General features: G+C 37.2%; 1 protein-coding gene across 3 annotated transcripts in view; it reads right to left on the minus strand.

Annotated features, from left to right (window-relative positions):
- hltf (helicase-like transcription factor) overlaps positions 1-15,491 on the minus strand; it is a 31,611-nt gene that overhangs the window by 9,827 nt on the left and 6,293 nt on the right. For all 3 annotated transcript variants that reach the window (XR_010817394.1, XM_066708890.1, XM_066708891.1), the window contains 20 exons: positions 14,936-15,007; positions 14,422-14,613; positions 14,133-14,228; positions 13,829-13,901; positions 13,469-13,562; positions 11,299-11,375; positions 11,164-11,211; positions 10,604-10,696; positions 10,037-10,129; positions 7,483-7,574; positions 6,962-7,105; positions 6,725-6,857; positions 5,825-5,960; positions 5,222-5,401; positions 4,833-4,957; positions 4,493-4,668; positions 2,625-2,744; positions 2,134-2,246; positions 960-1,140; positions 181-261 (listed from right to left, as the gene is read on the minus strand). Coding sequence is in view for 2 of the 3 variants with exons in the window: in XM_066708890.1 (XP_066564987.1) it covers positions 181-261; positions 960-1,140; positions 2,134-2,246; positions 2,625-2,744; positions 4,493-4,668; positions 4,833-4,957; positions 5,222-5,401; positions 5,825-5,960; positions 6,725-6,857; positions 6,962-7,105; positions 7,483-7,574; positions 10,037-10,129; positions 10,604-10,696; positions 11,164-11,211; positions 11,299-11,375; positions 13,469-13,562; positions 13,829-13,901; positions 14,133-14,228; positions 14,422-14,613; positions 14,936-15,007 (2,319 nt within the window). In the remaining variant the exon portion in view is untranslated. The remainder of the gene's footprint in view (positions 1-180; positions 262-959; positions 1,141-2,133; positions 2,247-2,624; positions 2,745-4,492; positions 4,669-4,832; positions 4,958-5,221; positions 5,402-5,824; positions 5,961-6,724; positions 6,858-6,961; positions 7,106-7,482; positions 7,575-10,036; positions 10,130-10,603; positions 10,697-11,163; positions 11,212-11,298; positions 11,376-13,468; positions 13,563-13,828; positions 13,902-14,132; positions 14,229-14,421; positions 14,614-14,935; positions 15,008-15,491) is intronic.

Genomic DNA, 15,491 nt, shown 5'->3' on the forward strand with positions numbered 1-15,491 from the left:
TAATTTATAACACCTAAATCATATACTAGTTAATAGTGTATGAATATAAAGTATCCAATATATATGCTTCTAAGGTTACTGTATCAGATCAACATGAGCCAGTAAGAAGAACAATGTCTAGGACAAGGTTTGTTTTGAATAAAAATAAATTTGTATAATTATATGGAGAAATCATATTACCTTAGTGATTATCACATCTCTTTTCTGACCAAGCCTGTGGCATCTGTCAAAGCATTGGTCTTCAGCTGCAGGATTCCAGGCCTGCAGAAATATTTGTATACATTCCTCAGGACTTCTCCCAGAACTCCATATGTACACCAATAACAATTTGAATTCCATTAATACTGTTCAAGAAAATAAGACTCCTTATGGATTTCAAAACCATTTTACAATAAATTAGTGTTTTATACAGGACTTGGATTTCTAAATAGTTTGACCCAAAACAATTGTGCAGCTTTAATAATTACAAATGAGTCTTTTGTAACAAGTATTTTTGTGGACAACAAAGCAGCTGCTGTACACCAAATCTAATTTCAACTCGTTTTCAAAGAAAGTAGATCCAATTGGGATAACTCACTGCACATTCACATTGGAAAAAGGATAGCTCAAGGAGCAGGGCCTTGCATTTTACACAACCAACTTTCTTACGCTGCACATCTTTCCACTTCATTCCTCTCCGTCCAAGGTGTTCATGTAGTCTGCTTAATTAAACCACTTATTGATTCTGAATCTCCTAATTCCATTAATCATCTCAATAAGGCATTCTATTAACACACACTGGTATGCTGTTTTAGCGTTAGGCTCTACATCCTTTTATTACCAATACGTCTTATCCAATATTATTTCTTGGTCAATTTAAGTTTACTAGTAGGAGCTCAATTTGTCAACTAAAAAACATAAAATGGCACCGATTTCCAAAATAATTCATATAGAATATCTAAAAAGCACTGGGAACTCACTGGATCCATCAGGAAAACCTGGGATGCTGCAGTTAGATTCAGGCCCACTCCGCCAGCTTTCAGTGACAGCAGCATGATGGTCGGCGCTCCAGGGTCAGTGCTCTGAAAAGCCTGGATGGCCGCCACTCGGCTAGTCTGGTTCATGGAACCATCCAGACGAGTAAACAAAATCCCTGCTTCCCTGACCCCAAGCAAGGAAAAAGTGTCTGTTATCCAAACTGACAATATCCGGACTTGGGCACAACAATGCAAACCATTCCCCCTTTTTTTTTTTTTCCTCCCTCCCAAATATGTCCCAAAGGTAGCCTCAGTTTAAGCTGAAACTACACTTTTTTTTTTTGTTTGTTTCAAATATATAAAGCAGCATATTCATGCAAATTATTCAGTAAATTATTATGTTCACACCCTGATTAAGTTTTAAACTTTTGAAACGTTTTAATTCCAATGCAATGTCAAGCAGTCAGTTTGAAATTGTCACGAGGACGTCCTTTTGTCTGTTTGACATCTCTCACAGCTGCTGGAGAAACGCCAATCACTAGCACCTCCATTGTATAAAGCTATGGAGGAGGACGTTTCTCCAGCACCTGCAAGTGACATCAGACCGACAGCAGGTTTGAGGAAGTCCCTGTGAACACAAGTTAACATTACACAAGTAACTGCATTAAACATGTCACTATATGCACCATGAAAAGGGAAAATTCAGGGATTTTATTTAAATATTTCAAGCATAAGCAAGAGAAACATTAACAGTATCCATGTATTTAAGTGTGCATGTGTTATAGACAATTAAGCCATGGCTATGTTATATCAGAATAAACCATTATATCCATTGCAAGCACATTAGTTGTATTACTTCCCTCTTCAGCCTATTAACTATAATGTAGTTATATCTTATTTAATAAATATTGTAATCTGGGAATAAAAGTCTTTACTGAGTAGAAATTCTACCATAGCAAGATAACTACTATATTTAGCCTACATATATAGCTATGGTTTGAAATTAAAGTTGATGAGCAATTTCAATGTTATAGTCATAATTTCTATAGGCTGAATCAGTGCTCCACAAAATTTGATATAACTGATAAGTTTTCTTTTTTCAGTAAAACAGTTGTTTCAAATGAAGGGTTTGATATGTATAAATATATTTTTATATAGTGTATTTTACAATATGTACCTCAATGGGATTTCCATGAGAGACAGAAGCTTTGTGAACTGAGACACCACCAAACTTTTTATGCTAGGATCTTTTTTGCGAAGTTTCAGCAAGTTGCTCATTAGGGCATCAACCTACAAAACAACAGATATGTAGAAAGAACAAAAAGAAAGAAAGGAGAAAATATTGCTAATACTAATTCCATACTAATTCCAGGAAGTTACACATTTCTCATCGCTTAGATGTGTTGTTCACTTCCAATTAACAGTTCTATTGCTCACTCATCATTTTAAGATTCAAGTTTAATCTTGACAGTTTCCTGTTTCCTTTGCACAAAGTATTGACTCACCAGTAAGAAACCTGTCTGCAGTTGGCAACCAAATCTATTATCTATCATCTATTATTAACACCAATGAAGAGATTAAGAACTATACAACTTGCTCCATCAGACATCATTGAGAGATTCTGGAGAACTTAAAAGCACATTCAACAAAAGTAAAACAATAACTTACCTTTGAACTAGACATCCACTTGGAACTGCTGTCCTCAGATCCAGATTCGTTTTTCTCTCCAAGATATTCAACCAGCTCCTCGATTTTGATGTCTGCCCTACACAGAGGGCATTTAGCTTTCTGATGAAATGCACATGAAAAATCAGAACAGGAAAGGTTATTACTCTATGAATGGAGTAAATGCAAAACTACAATCAGAAGATGTTGTATATGTATGGATTAAATCTAAATTTGACCATGAATCTCAAATTATAATCCCACTGATTTCTAATTCACCTTTGGTGTGTGGTTTGAACTTTTATTATAGTCTTAATTGATATGTATGCCTACATTTTTTTATATATAGGGTGCGACCACCCTTTGCCTTCAAATCAGCATCAATTCTTCTAGGTACACTTGCACAGTTTTTGAAGGAACTCGGCAGGTAGGTTGGCCCAAACATCTTGGAGACTAGCCACAGTTCTGTGGATTTAGGCAGCCTCAGTTGCTTCTCTCTCTTCATGTAATCCCAGACAGACTTGATGATGTTGAGATCAGGGCTCTGTGGGGGCCATACCATCACTTACAGGACTCCATGTTCCTTACACTGAAGATAGCTCTTAATGACTGTCGCTGTATGTTTGGGGTTGTTGTCATGCTGCAGAATACATTTGGGGCCAATCAGATGCCTCCCTGATGGTATTGCATGATGGATAAGTAACTGCCTGTACTTCTCAGCATTGAGGAGACCATTAATTCTGACCAAATCCCCAACTCCATTTGCAGAAATGCAGCTCCAAACTTGCAAGGAACCTCCACCATGCTTCACTGTTGCCTGCAGACACTCATTTGTGTACCGCTCTCCAGCCCTTTGACGAACAAACTGCCTCCTGCTACAGCCAAATATTTAAAATTTTGACTTATCAGTCCAGAGCACCTGCTGCCATTTTTCTGCACCCCAGTTCCTGTGTTTTCGTGCATAGTTGAGTCACTTGGCCTTGTTGCCACATCAGAGGTATGGCTTTTTGGCCCCAAGTCTCCCATGAAGGCCACTTCTGACCAGACTTCTCCGAACAGTTTATGGGTGTACCAGGGACCCACTGTTTTCTGTCAATTCTGAGCTGATGGCACTGCTGGACATCTTCCGAATGCAAAGGGAAGTAAGCACTTCCTGCTGCACAAAGTTTCCTTGGCTGACCACTACGGTCCTCAATGTTGACCGTTTCTTTGTGCTTCTTCAAAAGAGCTTGGACAGCACATCTGGAAACCCCTGTCTGCCTTCAAAGTTTTGCCTGGGAGAGACCTTGCTGATGCAGTATAACTACCTTGTGTCTTGTTGCTGTGCTCAGTCTTGCCATGGTGTATGACTTTTGACAGTAAACTGTCTTCAGTAACCTCACCTTGTTAGCTGAGTTTGGCTGTTCCTCACCCAGATTTATTCCTCCTACACAGCGGTTTCTGTTTCAGTTAATGATTGTGTTTCAACCTACATATTGAATTGATGATCATTAGCACCTGTTTGGTATAATTGTTTAATCATACACCTGACTATATACCTACAAAATCCCTGACTTTGTGCAAGTGTACCAAGAAGAATTGATGCTGTTTTGAAGGCAAAGGGTGGTCACACCAAATATGGATTAGATTTACATTTTTCTTCTGATCACCTTATATTTATCAATAAACTAAATGCAATCTATTAACATATCTATTTTTGAAAGCATTCTTATTTCACAGCATTTTTTCAAACCTGCCTAAAACTTTTGAATAGTACTATATGTTGAAAGATCAATAGCTCCCCTCACAGAGTGCTTTTTAAATCGCCAGCATAAAGGGCTTGTACTTGAATGTTAAACACTCATATAGTCAGATAATAATTTGATTCTAACCTGCTCAATGCGAATGACTTGACAGATACAGAGCTTACAGTACACATGAGCACAGTATGTTATGACAGGCAGCCTCAGGGAATCGAGGCAGATGGCACATTCCTCATCAGAACCAGAGTTCAGAACCATTTGTATCTGGTTTATTAACTTCTCTCTCAATTCGGTGGTTGTGGGGTCTGTAGGTATTTTTTTAAATGAGAAAGGCATGGACAAAAATTGAAATAAAACTGCATATTTCAACAAAATAAAGTAAACAAAAACATACCATATGGATACTACAAAAGGATAGAAATTGATATTAACATGATACCGATAAGAATGTATGTTTATTTCCTCTAACCTTTTGGTCCTGCTGCGCTCAGGGAGTTTCCCATTAGAAGAGGGTGGCAGCACAACTGCCGAAGCCTGACCAGAATGGCTAAAATATGAGCGTAGTTGCTCAAGACAGTCCCTTCACGGAAATACCTGACAAACACAGTGACGAAATCTGGAAGATTAACTAGAATCCAATTTCACTTAAATTTAAATCTAAAAGTTTGACAATCAGGGCTAACAGTTTATAACAGTCATTCATACAGCTTCTGCTGCAGAAACCAGAAACGTGCACACTTCATTAGCTTTCGCAATACACTACTTGATGACTCATGCTGGAATACAAATTTGCTTAATCTGAAAAGCTTGTAAAACTTCGCAATTTTTGGAGAGACAGTTGAAGACAGTTGTACTTACTGGCCAATGACAGTCTTTCCTTCAGATTTGACAGTGTCATATACCAGTCTCTCCTCCTCGCTCAGAGTCACGTGCTGAATGAACACTGTCCGCCCTGGCAGCTCCACCACGGGCTTGCCTTTGATTTTACTTCTTTTTGTCCTTCTCAGTGTAATGCCTTTAACCAAGGCTTGGAGGTTTCTGGAAAAAACAAAATAAAAACTTAACATTAGTGTTCTCAGGTGCAGAGTAAACAGGGCCTAGTCATGCTAAAATGAGCATCTCTAAGGTCACAGTGTCCCATTCCTCCATGCCACATCCACAGATATTATGTTTGTTTGCTCTGCTCTGTGCTTGGTGTTCTGTGGCAGTTGTGTCATCTCTGTGCCAAGGCAGCTTTTCAACTTTAAATGTAAATAATGTAACAAAACTGCAATACATACACACAAGAACCATCCATCCAAAAAAATTGATATTATTAATGAGTTATAAATGTTGGCTTACGCAAAACAAGAAACATCACATTATTTTAAAGAATGAATAACTACAACATGAAAAAATAAAACACTTTCCTCTCTTAACCACCAGTTACATGCAGCAGGCACCTTGCCTCTCTATACCTACTTGAGTCCGTCTTTGTAACCCATTGCAACAGGCCGCTGGATGGTTCTGTTCCACCACTCCTTTACATCAAAGGGTTTCAGCTTCAAGAAGGCGATCAACGTCCACAGATCTTTCAGGGAGTTTTGGATTGGGGTGCCTGAATTCACAAAGCAGAGTTAAAGCCTTGTGCAGTTTGGAACTGTTATGATTATTTTGCCCTGCAGTGCATCCATACTCGGAGATGCAAGTGATTTTTTGTTTGTTTTTTAAAGAGTGGTAAGACTTTGTGGGGTTGAACATAACTGAATTATGTTTTCATTTCTATATTTCCATCTTGAAACACCAATTATTTTGATCTCTTATACCCTCCCAATTTGGAATTGCCAGTTGTTAAATCAGGTCACCTTCATAACCCAGATAAGGAGAGCTGAAGTTAAATCATTCACTTCATTAATACTGTGAGTCAAAAGTACAAACAGTAGAACTGAAGCCCTAGGCCTGGACTATATGGATGAACCTGTTTCAGATCAGTTTACCAGTTGAGGTCAACAACAGTGATCTATTTTACATACCATTACATTAAATGTGCGTCACCAAAAATAAATGTTAAGCCAATATTAACCTGAAACAAATATTTAAATGAGATTTGAAATTAAGTTAATCTGAAGCTTCCAACTAGCACTATAATAGCACTTTCAAATACCAATATTTCTTCCTGTTATTTCTCACATTTTTAATTGTAGTGCTTGCCAAATACAATGATATATAAATTCCAGTTAAAATGCGCCACCTGGTGGAAATACAAACATAAAAGGCTGTAATGTCTATGTCCATTTTCCATATTCCTAATACAAATCAGCTAATTATTAATAGGCCATTTATCTGAACAATATTGGGGTATCCAATCATTGACATACTAACCAGTTAGGATCCATCTTCTCTGAGCCTTTAAATCCAGCACAGCCTTAGTCTGCATTGCACTGGGATTTCGGATAACATGTCCCTCGTCCAGCACGACCCGCAGCCATTCCACTTTGTGCAAGGGGCTATTGTTCTTAATTTGTTTGAATAGGAATAGGAGTACCACATTAAGAAACATTGCCTCCTTATACACAGATGTTATTAGAATTAAACTACATTAATTTCTTTCTAACTCACCCTATAATCGACAGTTAGCACATTGTAGGTAGTCAGCACCACATCCTGCTTCGCTAAGAAAGAGGAGTCTCTGCTTCGGTCTGTGCCATAATACACATACACATTGAGCTTCACATCCACACCAACATGCTGCTCAAACTGTTCCTGAAACATTCAATTTGTTACATTAATTGATACACACATTTTAGATAAAGATTCATATTTTGCAGGGTGGTGGATTGTTTTAGAATGAAAATGCAAGACCAGAAGCCAACCAAGGCTTCAAACAATCAGGCCCAATTATTATATTTTTCAGCCTGTGTAAGCGTTCTAGGTTTTTTCATTCATACAGATTGATTTATCTTACAAGAAAGCAATACAGAAGCATATTATTTTCATGCCAATAATATACCAATATGGATATACCAATACTAAAAGGAAACCTTTTTTGATTAATGAATTAGAGATACTAATTGCCTGGTTAGTTTCTCACTATACAGATTGTATGTTCCTGGGCCGACAGATACAAAGCCTATACTTACCTGCCAGTTACTGAGCACTGACAGAGGGCAAATGATAAGGGTTGCTTTGGCATCTTTGATATTAGATTTTTTCAGGGATGGTTTTGCATCACCTGGATGGAAAGAAGATTGTGTTCAAGATGAATTAGGGAAAAGTATTTACTCTTAAGTCGTTTACGACTTTTAAAAAGTGTTCAGTTGAATAATATGCAGTAATTAATATGGATAAACATTGTAAGCTACAGATTTTTGTATTCAGCTCTTAAAAAAAAATAATAAAAAAAAAAAATAATAATAATAATAATAATAATAATAATAATAATAATAATAATAATAATATTGTACGTCTCATTGGCTTTAATTGTGTGTATATGAAGTACAAACTTTATAATCTGATCTTGTGGTTTCCTGTTCAAACAAACCTTTGAAATTAATGGAATCTTATAAATCAGAGAACCCCAACACTCATAACCAAGTTAGTCAGGCTCATTTAAGTTGTTCCAGTTAAGTGAATTAGTTAATCAAATGAACCAACTAGGACTGGGCGGTATACCGTAATATACCGTAACTATATACTGGTATTCATTTACGGACCGGTTTGGACTTTTACTATACCTTCATATCGGTACATCAATTATTTTTAAAAATTTAAATGTAAATCTATGATGCACAATAATAAAGTTTTAACTTAAATGATTGGCAATTCTATATTATTTAATAAAAACTAAAATAATATAAAAATAATAAATTAATTACATCGATTTCTGCACAGTTTGTGAATAAAGGTGGTCGCGTTCTTGTAGCGCAGATCTGCACAGCTCCACCAATGCGATCGGTTCGATCCTACAATTCTGCGCTATAGAATTCTATATCTATGGTTTTGACAGTGCTGTTCACAGCTTCATTGTGTAATGAAAGTTGACATTCGCCTCCCCTAACAAGGGGGCAGTAGTAGTTTTCATTCTACTTAACACGTCCCTCTTGATTTCTGCATAATCTTCTGTCTCACAGCCACAGCTCGCCTCCCGCAGCAACTTCTCAGAGCTGTGCTGCGCTGTGCGATTCTGCGCAGATTTCTGTAGGCGGGGCTTAGTGGCGACACGCAGAAACAGTCAAGAACGCGCATCTCCGAGTCTCTGCGCAGAGCTGCGCTTCTCAGCGCGACCCTTGTTTTGGAGTAAATGTGCCTCAGCCAAATATCGAAAATAAACTCCATAAACAAACAAACGTGATAAATGCACAATGAATGAAGACGAGATGAAGGAGAGGAGTGTGGGTGAAACTTCACAGCAAAGTGACCCCAGTGAATCTGTCCTGAAGAAAGGAACGTTGTTGAGAGTGTGGACATGATTTGGTTTCAAGACAACTGACACAGAACAGGGAAACGTAATTCAATGTCAGTTGTGTGCGATTATTTTTTACTTTACGAACAGTATAAAATGGCTATTAAAAAATACCGTCATACTGTCAAAAATGTGAAAAATACCACGATACTGTATTTTGGCCATATCGCCCAGCCTTAGAACAAACCTTCTCCATTGATTTACTAGACCAGTGGTTCTCAAACCTGTCCTGGAGGACCACCTACCCTGCTGGTTTCTGTTCCAGCGGAGCTCTCAATTACTTAATTGAACCCTTAATTGAAATAATTTCCTAAATCAGAGCCTTTACATTATTTTTAACAGTAGGGGTTTCAAGTATAAAAGTGTATAAGGAAATACTTATGTTATTAAGGAACCAAATTTTGATCAGCTTAAAGAGTCAAATGTAATCAAATAACTTCAATTAAGGGTTAAATTAAGTAACCAAGAACTTGGTTGGAAAAAACACAGCAGGTTAGGGGGTCCTCCAGGACAAGTTTCAGAACCACTGCACTAGACTGAACTGGATAAAAAAAAAAAACAACATATATATATATATATATATATATATATATTAAAATGAATAGACCATCACTACTGCTATATTAGATATTAATTATCATATTAGCAAGTGTGTATGTACAGGATCCATTTCATTTTCATTTCCGGGGAAAACCTAAAACAGCCTTTCTGTCTCAGTGTCTTTTGAATTATGAAGAGAAAAGTGAGCTGTGCCAGAGCAACTTACCAGAGGTAGTTTTGGCTTCCTTCTTAAAGCCAAAATGGAATAAGTTTAGGTTGTCACACAATTCCATGCTTTCCCAGTTGCCATTTTCTGTGAGCGGATGTAATCTATGAACGGAACCCGGAATGGAACCAACAATCAGCCAGTAAAGCACGCGTTATTATGGACTTGCTTAAGGCCATTGGCTGTGGAAAACGTCTCGAAAATGGAAGTGATTTGCAAATGTATATGTTTGATCGCTCAAAATAGATGGCAACAAGCTCTACACTGCGCAGTGGGAAAAAAAAAACATGGCTTTCAGCTTTCATATGACAGCACTGATAAGGTGTGTGGTTGGGGGAACCACATCTCTCATTGAGTCAATGCATTTTATTCACATCAACCTAACAGCTTATCTTACTAATAATCTACACCCTTCCTTTCCAGAGCTTGGTCTTTCACTAAAATCCACAATACAAAATATTCTGACCTGTTTTCTGAACCTTCTTTTTTGAAGAGCTTGCCATTGCTGCACCAAGGAGAGTAGCAAAATTCATATCTTCCTTCAGGGTAGAACAACCACCTAAAAAAGATTGCAATCAATGAAAAGAAAAACTGAAACAAGAATATGAATTGAACTGAAAAAAATAATTAATGAAATGACATACTTGTGCAGCTGTATAAGAGACTAATTCAATTAAAAAAAACATCAACAACTTTTTCCAAGTTTAGGCTATGTATTGCGGATGAGGTCAAAATAAATACACTATTAAAAAAAAGTTAGAATGGCTTTATATAAAAGGTGCCTTCTATGATAAACAGACTCAAACTGAGTTTCATATATGAACGGAAATGGCCAGGGAAATGTTTAAAGGCAGCTCAGTTAGGGATTGGCATTCGTTCATGTGTTGACATGTCTGGAGAATTCAATTACATTATATATCATCCCAACCCCCTTCTCTTACTAATAATCCACACCCTTCCCTAGTTTCAGTCAAATACCTGTAAGGTGTAGGGAGCTGGGTCTTTCACTCAATGCACTCATAAAATGTCTTACCTTTTTTCTGGACCTTCTGTTTTGAAGAGCTTGCTGTTGCTGCCCCAAGGACAGCAGCAAAATTCATATCTTCCTTCAGGGTAGAACAACCACCTAAAAAAAAAAGATTGCAATCAATGAAAAGAAAAACTGAAACAAGAATAAGAATTGAACAGAAAAAAAGACTTAATAAAAAAAAAATACATACTATTGCAGCTGTAATTAAATACAAAAATGGAGCCATATAGAATTTACTGAATGTATCAACATTTTCCCAATGTAAATATCGTGGATAAGGCTACAATAACTACACTACATTTTTCTTTTTTACCAAAAAAACAGTTCGAATGACTATGTAAAAGGAGCCTTCTATAATAGACTCAAATAAGACTTCTATGATAAACAGACTCAAATGGAGTTCCATATAAGAATGGAAATGGTCAGGGAAATGTTTAAATGCAGCTCAGTCTGGCAATCACTCATGTGATGACATGTCTACAGAATTCAATAATGATCCACTGTTAATTGAATGTCAACTGTTTTTATATATAATGTAACAGTAAAACACAGGCATTGCCTACCTTTACATGCACTGGTTTTGACCTTAACCTGGTCTGTTTTGGATTTGCCTGAAAGACAATAATAAACCTATGAAAATCCATAGCACTTTCCCCATGAAAAATACTAATGCCGTTATTGTGTTGATGCTATCTTACTTTTCTTCTTAGGAGACACTCCATCATCAGAGACCTCCGAGGCAGTGCTATAAGTGTATTTCACTTTTGCTTTTGGCCTGTTTCAAGAAAATATGAAGAACAATGTGCAATATTTGACTTATTATAATTATATACTGTGAGGGGAAAAAAGTATTTGATCCCCTGCTGATTTTGTACATTTGCCCACTGACAAAGAAATGATCAGTCTATAATTTTAATGGTAGGTGTATTTTAACAGTGAGAGACAGAATAACAACAAAAAAATCCAGAAAAACACATTTTAATAAAAGTTATAAATTGATTTGCATGTTAATGAGGGAAATAAGTATTTGACCCCTTCGACTTAGTACTTGATGGCAAAACCCTTGTTGGCAATCACAGAGGTCAGACGTTTCTTGTAGTTGGCCACCAGGTTTGCACACATCTCAGGAGGGATTTTGTCCCATTCCTCTTTGCAGATCCTCTCCAAGTCATTAAGGTTTCGAGGCTGACGTTTGGCAACTCGAACATTCAGCTCCCTCCACAGATTTTCTATGGGATTAAGGTCTGGAGACTGGCTAGGCCACTCCAGGACCTTAATGTGCTTCTTCTTGAGCCACTCCTTTGTTGCCTTGGCTGTGTGTTTTGGGTCATTGTCATGCTGGAATACCCATCCACGACCCATTTTCAATGCCCTGGCTGAGGGAAGGAGGTTCTCACCCAAGATTTGACGGTACATGGCCCCGTCCATTGTCCCTTTGATGTGGTGCAGTTGTCCTGTCCCCTTAGCAGAAAAACACCCCCAAAGCATAATGTTTCCACCTCCATGTTTGATGGTGGGGATGGTGTTCTTGGGGTCATTCCTCCTCCTCCAAACACGGCGAGTTGAGTTGATGCCAAAGAGCTCGATTTTGGTCTCATCTGACCACAACACTTTCACCCAGTTCTCCTCTGAATCATTCAGATGTTCATTGGCAAACTTCAGACGCGTCTGTACATGTGCTTTCTTGAGCAGGGGGACCTTGCGGGCACTGCAGGATTTCAGTCCTTCACGGCGTAGTGTGTTACCAATTGTTTTCTTGGTGACTATGGTCCCAGCTGCCTTGAGATCATTAACAAGATCCTCCCGTGTAGTTCTGGGCTGATTCCTTACCGTTCTCATGATCATTGAAACTCCACGAGGTGAGATCTCGCATGGAGCCCCAGACCGAGGGAGACTGACAGTTATTTTGTGTTTCTTCCATTTGCGAATAATCGCACCAACTGTTGTCACCTTCTCACCAAGCTGCTTGGCGATGGTCTTGTAGCCCATTCCAGCCTTGTGTAGATCTATAATCTTGTCCCTGACATCCTTGGACAGCTCTTTGGTCTTGGCCATGGTGGAGAGTTTGGAATCTGATTGATTGATTGCTTCTGTGGACAGGTGTCTTTTATACAGGTAACAAGCTGGGATTAGAAGCACTCCCTTTAAGAGAGTGCTCCTAATCTCAGCTCGTTACCTGTATAAAAGACACCTGGGAGCCAGAAATCTTGCTGATTGATAGGGGATCAAATACTTATTTCACTCATTAACATGCAAATCAATTTATAACTTTTTTGAAATGCATTTTTCTGGATTTTGTGTTGTTATTCTGTCTCTCACTGTTAAAATACACCTACCATTAAAATTATAGACTGATCATTTCTGTGTCAGTGGGCAAACGTACAAAATCAGCAGGGGATCAAATACTTTTTTCCCCTCAATGTATGTGTAAGACAGGTTGCCTTCCTAATATGATTGTTTGATAAGAACTTTTGCAGAAGGTTATCAGATTCATTCAGATTTTGGCTACATAAGACAGTCATACACTAAAAAGCAATTAAGTGTTCACTTATTGTATTAATACAAGACAGGGATTCTAAACTAGATAATATGCTTAGAAGACAACATGTATTCATCTGTTTTGCTACTCAGACAATAGTCACTGAATAAAAATGATAAGAAATTAATTCAGCTTATTTTTTATATAGTCCAATGTACACATACAGCATTTGTGTAGAATCTTTCATATGTTTATGCTGAGAAAAACAATATAGATTTTTTTTGTATATATATATATATAATGCCAAGTTAGAAAGAGGTTTGCTCAAATAAAGGGCATATGCATGACAGATCTATTGGTTTTCTTGGGATGCGAGTCTCATTTTTTACCTTTTTGAACATGAACTGCTGCCTGAAGTTTCTGAGCAAACTGCATCCTGTGAATTTTTCCCAGGCTTAGCTTCCACTGTACACTTTCTTTCCTCTGGAAATGGACAACAGAAATAAATGTATTTAACTATGGAGGAAAATTAAGAGATCCAACACGTCTGGGCTGTTCAATCATCTTTCCAATATATTTTCATTACTTTAAAAGGTACATTCATATAATATTTTCTTGAAGCATATATAATTTCAAAACAAGGAGAACAAAGAAAATATCTTCACAAAAAACGATGTACTGTACAAATGGTCAACTAGAGTAAATATGCTAATCTAGCTCTCCTTAAGAAATTGCTGAAACACAAACACCTTTTACTTTCTGACTCCTGCATATATCCATCTTGGATCCTGAAGTCTGAGGATGAGGAATAGTATTTTTTTCCTGCAATAAAAGAAAAGGAAACAAAAGTCAAATGCCTCAATCCATTACTGTATTTATGTTATGATATACTCAAAAGAATAAACTTAGAATAATATATTCTAGGATTGAGAAATAAACTAGGAAAGATGTCTTTCTGCATTTTAGAAAACTATACTGCATTAAAATAAAACAAAAACAATTAATATTAGTAATAGTATTCCTTAGGTATATTTTATTATGATTTGTTTTTACCATTGCCGGTTTCTCTACTTCGGTCTTCCCCACAGGCAGGGGTTTCCCATTGTGAAAGTTGGTGAGAATCAATGCAATGGTGGTAAGTGTTTTACCCTAAATAGGAAACAAAACCATTATTACTGCAGTAGTGCAATTACCAAGGAAGCAATAATTCAGTTCAATAATTATGTAAATTTGAATTTGTAATGTTTTATGCCTCATACTGAACTTTGTATTGCGCTTATATTTTGTAAATCGCCCTGGATAAGGGTGTCTGGCAATAAATAAATAAATCTGGTCTACTTACCAGTCCCATGTCATCAGCCAAAATCCCACCAAGAACTGTCTCCGGTCTCTCTTTAACAGCAAAGTTGGTGAGTACATTGAAATACAAATTATTATTCTGCTCCCAGAAAGGGGGAAGATTGTTGTTGTTTTCTCGCAAGACCATCCAAGCAAGTGCCTGCTTTTGGTGTGGTAGTAGAGGAGTCCTGACTGCCTGAAATGGACGGAGAAAGTTTGGGCTTCAAACACAACACAGTGCTCCAGTCACATCAATGTTGTAATGCAGAATAGACAAGGCATCACTACTCTCGGATATAGAAAAGAGGAGCACAGTGACGTATGAAGCTCACCTAGATTTTGTACATATGGTTCCAAAATAAAAAAAGGTGTAGAAAGGGCTATATTTACCTTTACATTTACAAAACACAGTTAAAGTTAAAATAAAAAACAGTGGTCTTTTTAGCACAGTTTGTGTAGGAAAGGCAGCACAGAAATGTAGGGAAAGTCTACCAAAAATAAACAAGAGTACATATTACTTTAGTTGGTTCCATCTCCTGTGTTTTCTCTTCCATCAGATCTTCAAACAATTTGTCAAAGGCACTCTTCAACTAGGAGTAGGAAAACAGACAGGAGAGTTCATAGGACAGTTAATATGGTGTTGGGAAAAAGACTGGTCATAATTACAGTCCATTCAGAAAATAAATAGGTCAGTAAGTATAGACAAAGATATATATGCCCTGAAGTGCAAAACACAACTGCAAAAAGAAAAACGCAATTGCAAAAAGAAAAAAAAATGAAAAAGAAACATAATAACAAAAAATAGAACGCAAAAGCAAAAAGAAGAACACAAATTCAAAAAGAAAAACACAAACAAAACGAGAAACAAAAACAAAAACAAGAAACACAAAAAAATAAACTGTTTCTTTTTGCAATTGCATTTTGCACATCAGGGCCACCATACGAAACGTATTGAAAAACAATAGAAAATGCCTAGCTTTCACTTGCAGTGTCTAACAGAAATGTGGATCTAACTGGCAGCGGTTTTTCCTTGGTTTAGATAAATTATGGTCTAGATACCGTTCCTGTTGCTCT

The sequence above is a fragment of the Amia ocellicauda genome, chromosome 7 (assembly GCF_036373705.1).
Source record: "Amia ocellicauda isolate fAmiCal2 chromosome 7, fAmiCal2.hap1, whole genome shotgun sequence".
Lineage (NCBI taxonomy): Eukaryota > Metazoa > Chordata > Actinopteri > Amiiformes > Amiidae > Amia > Amia ocellicauda.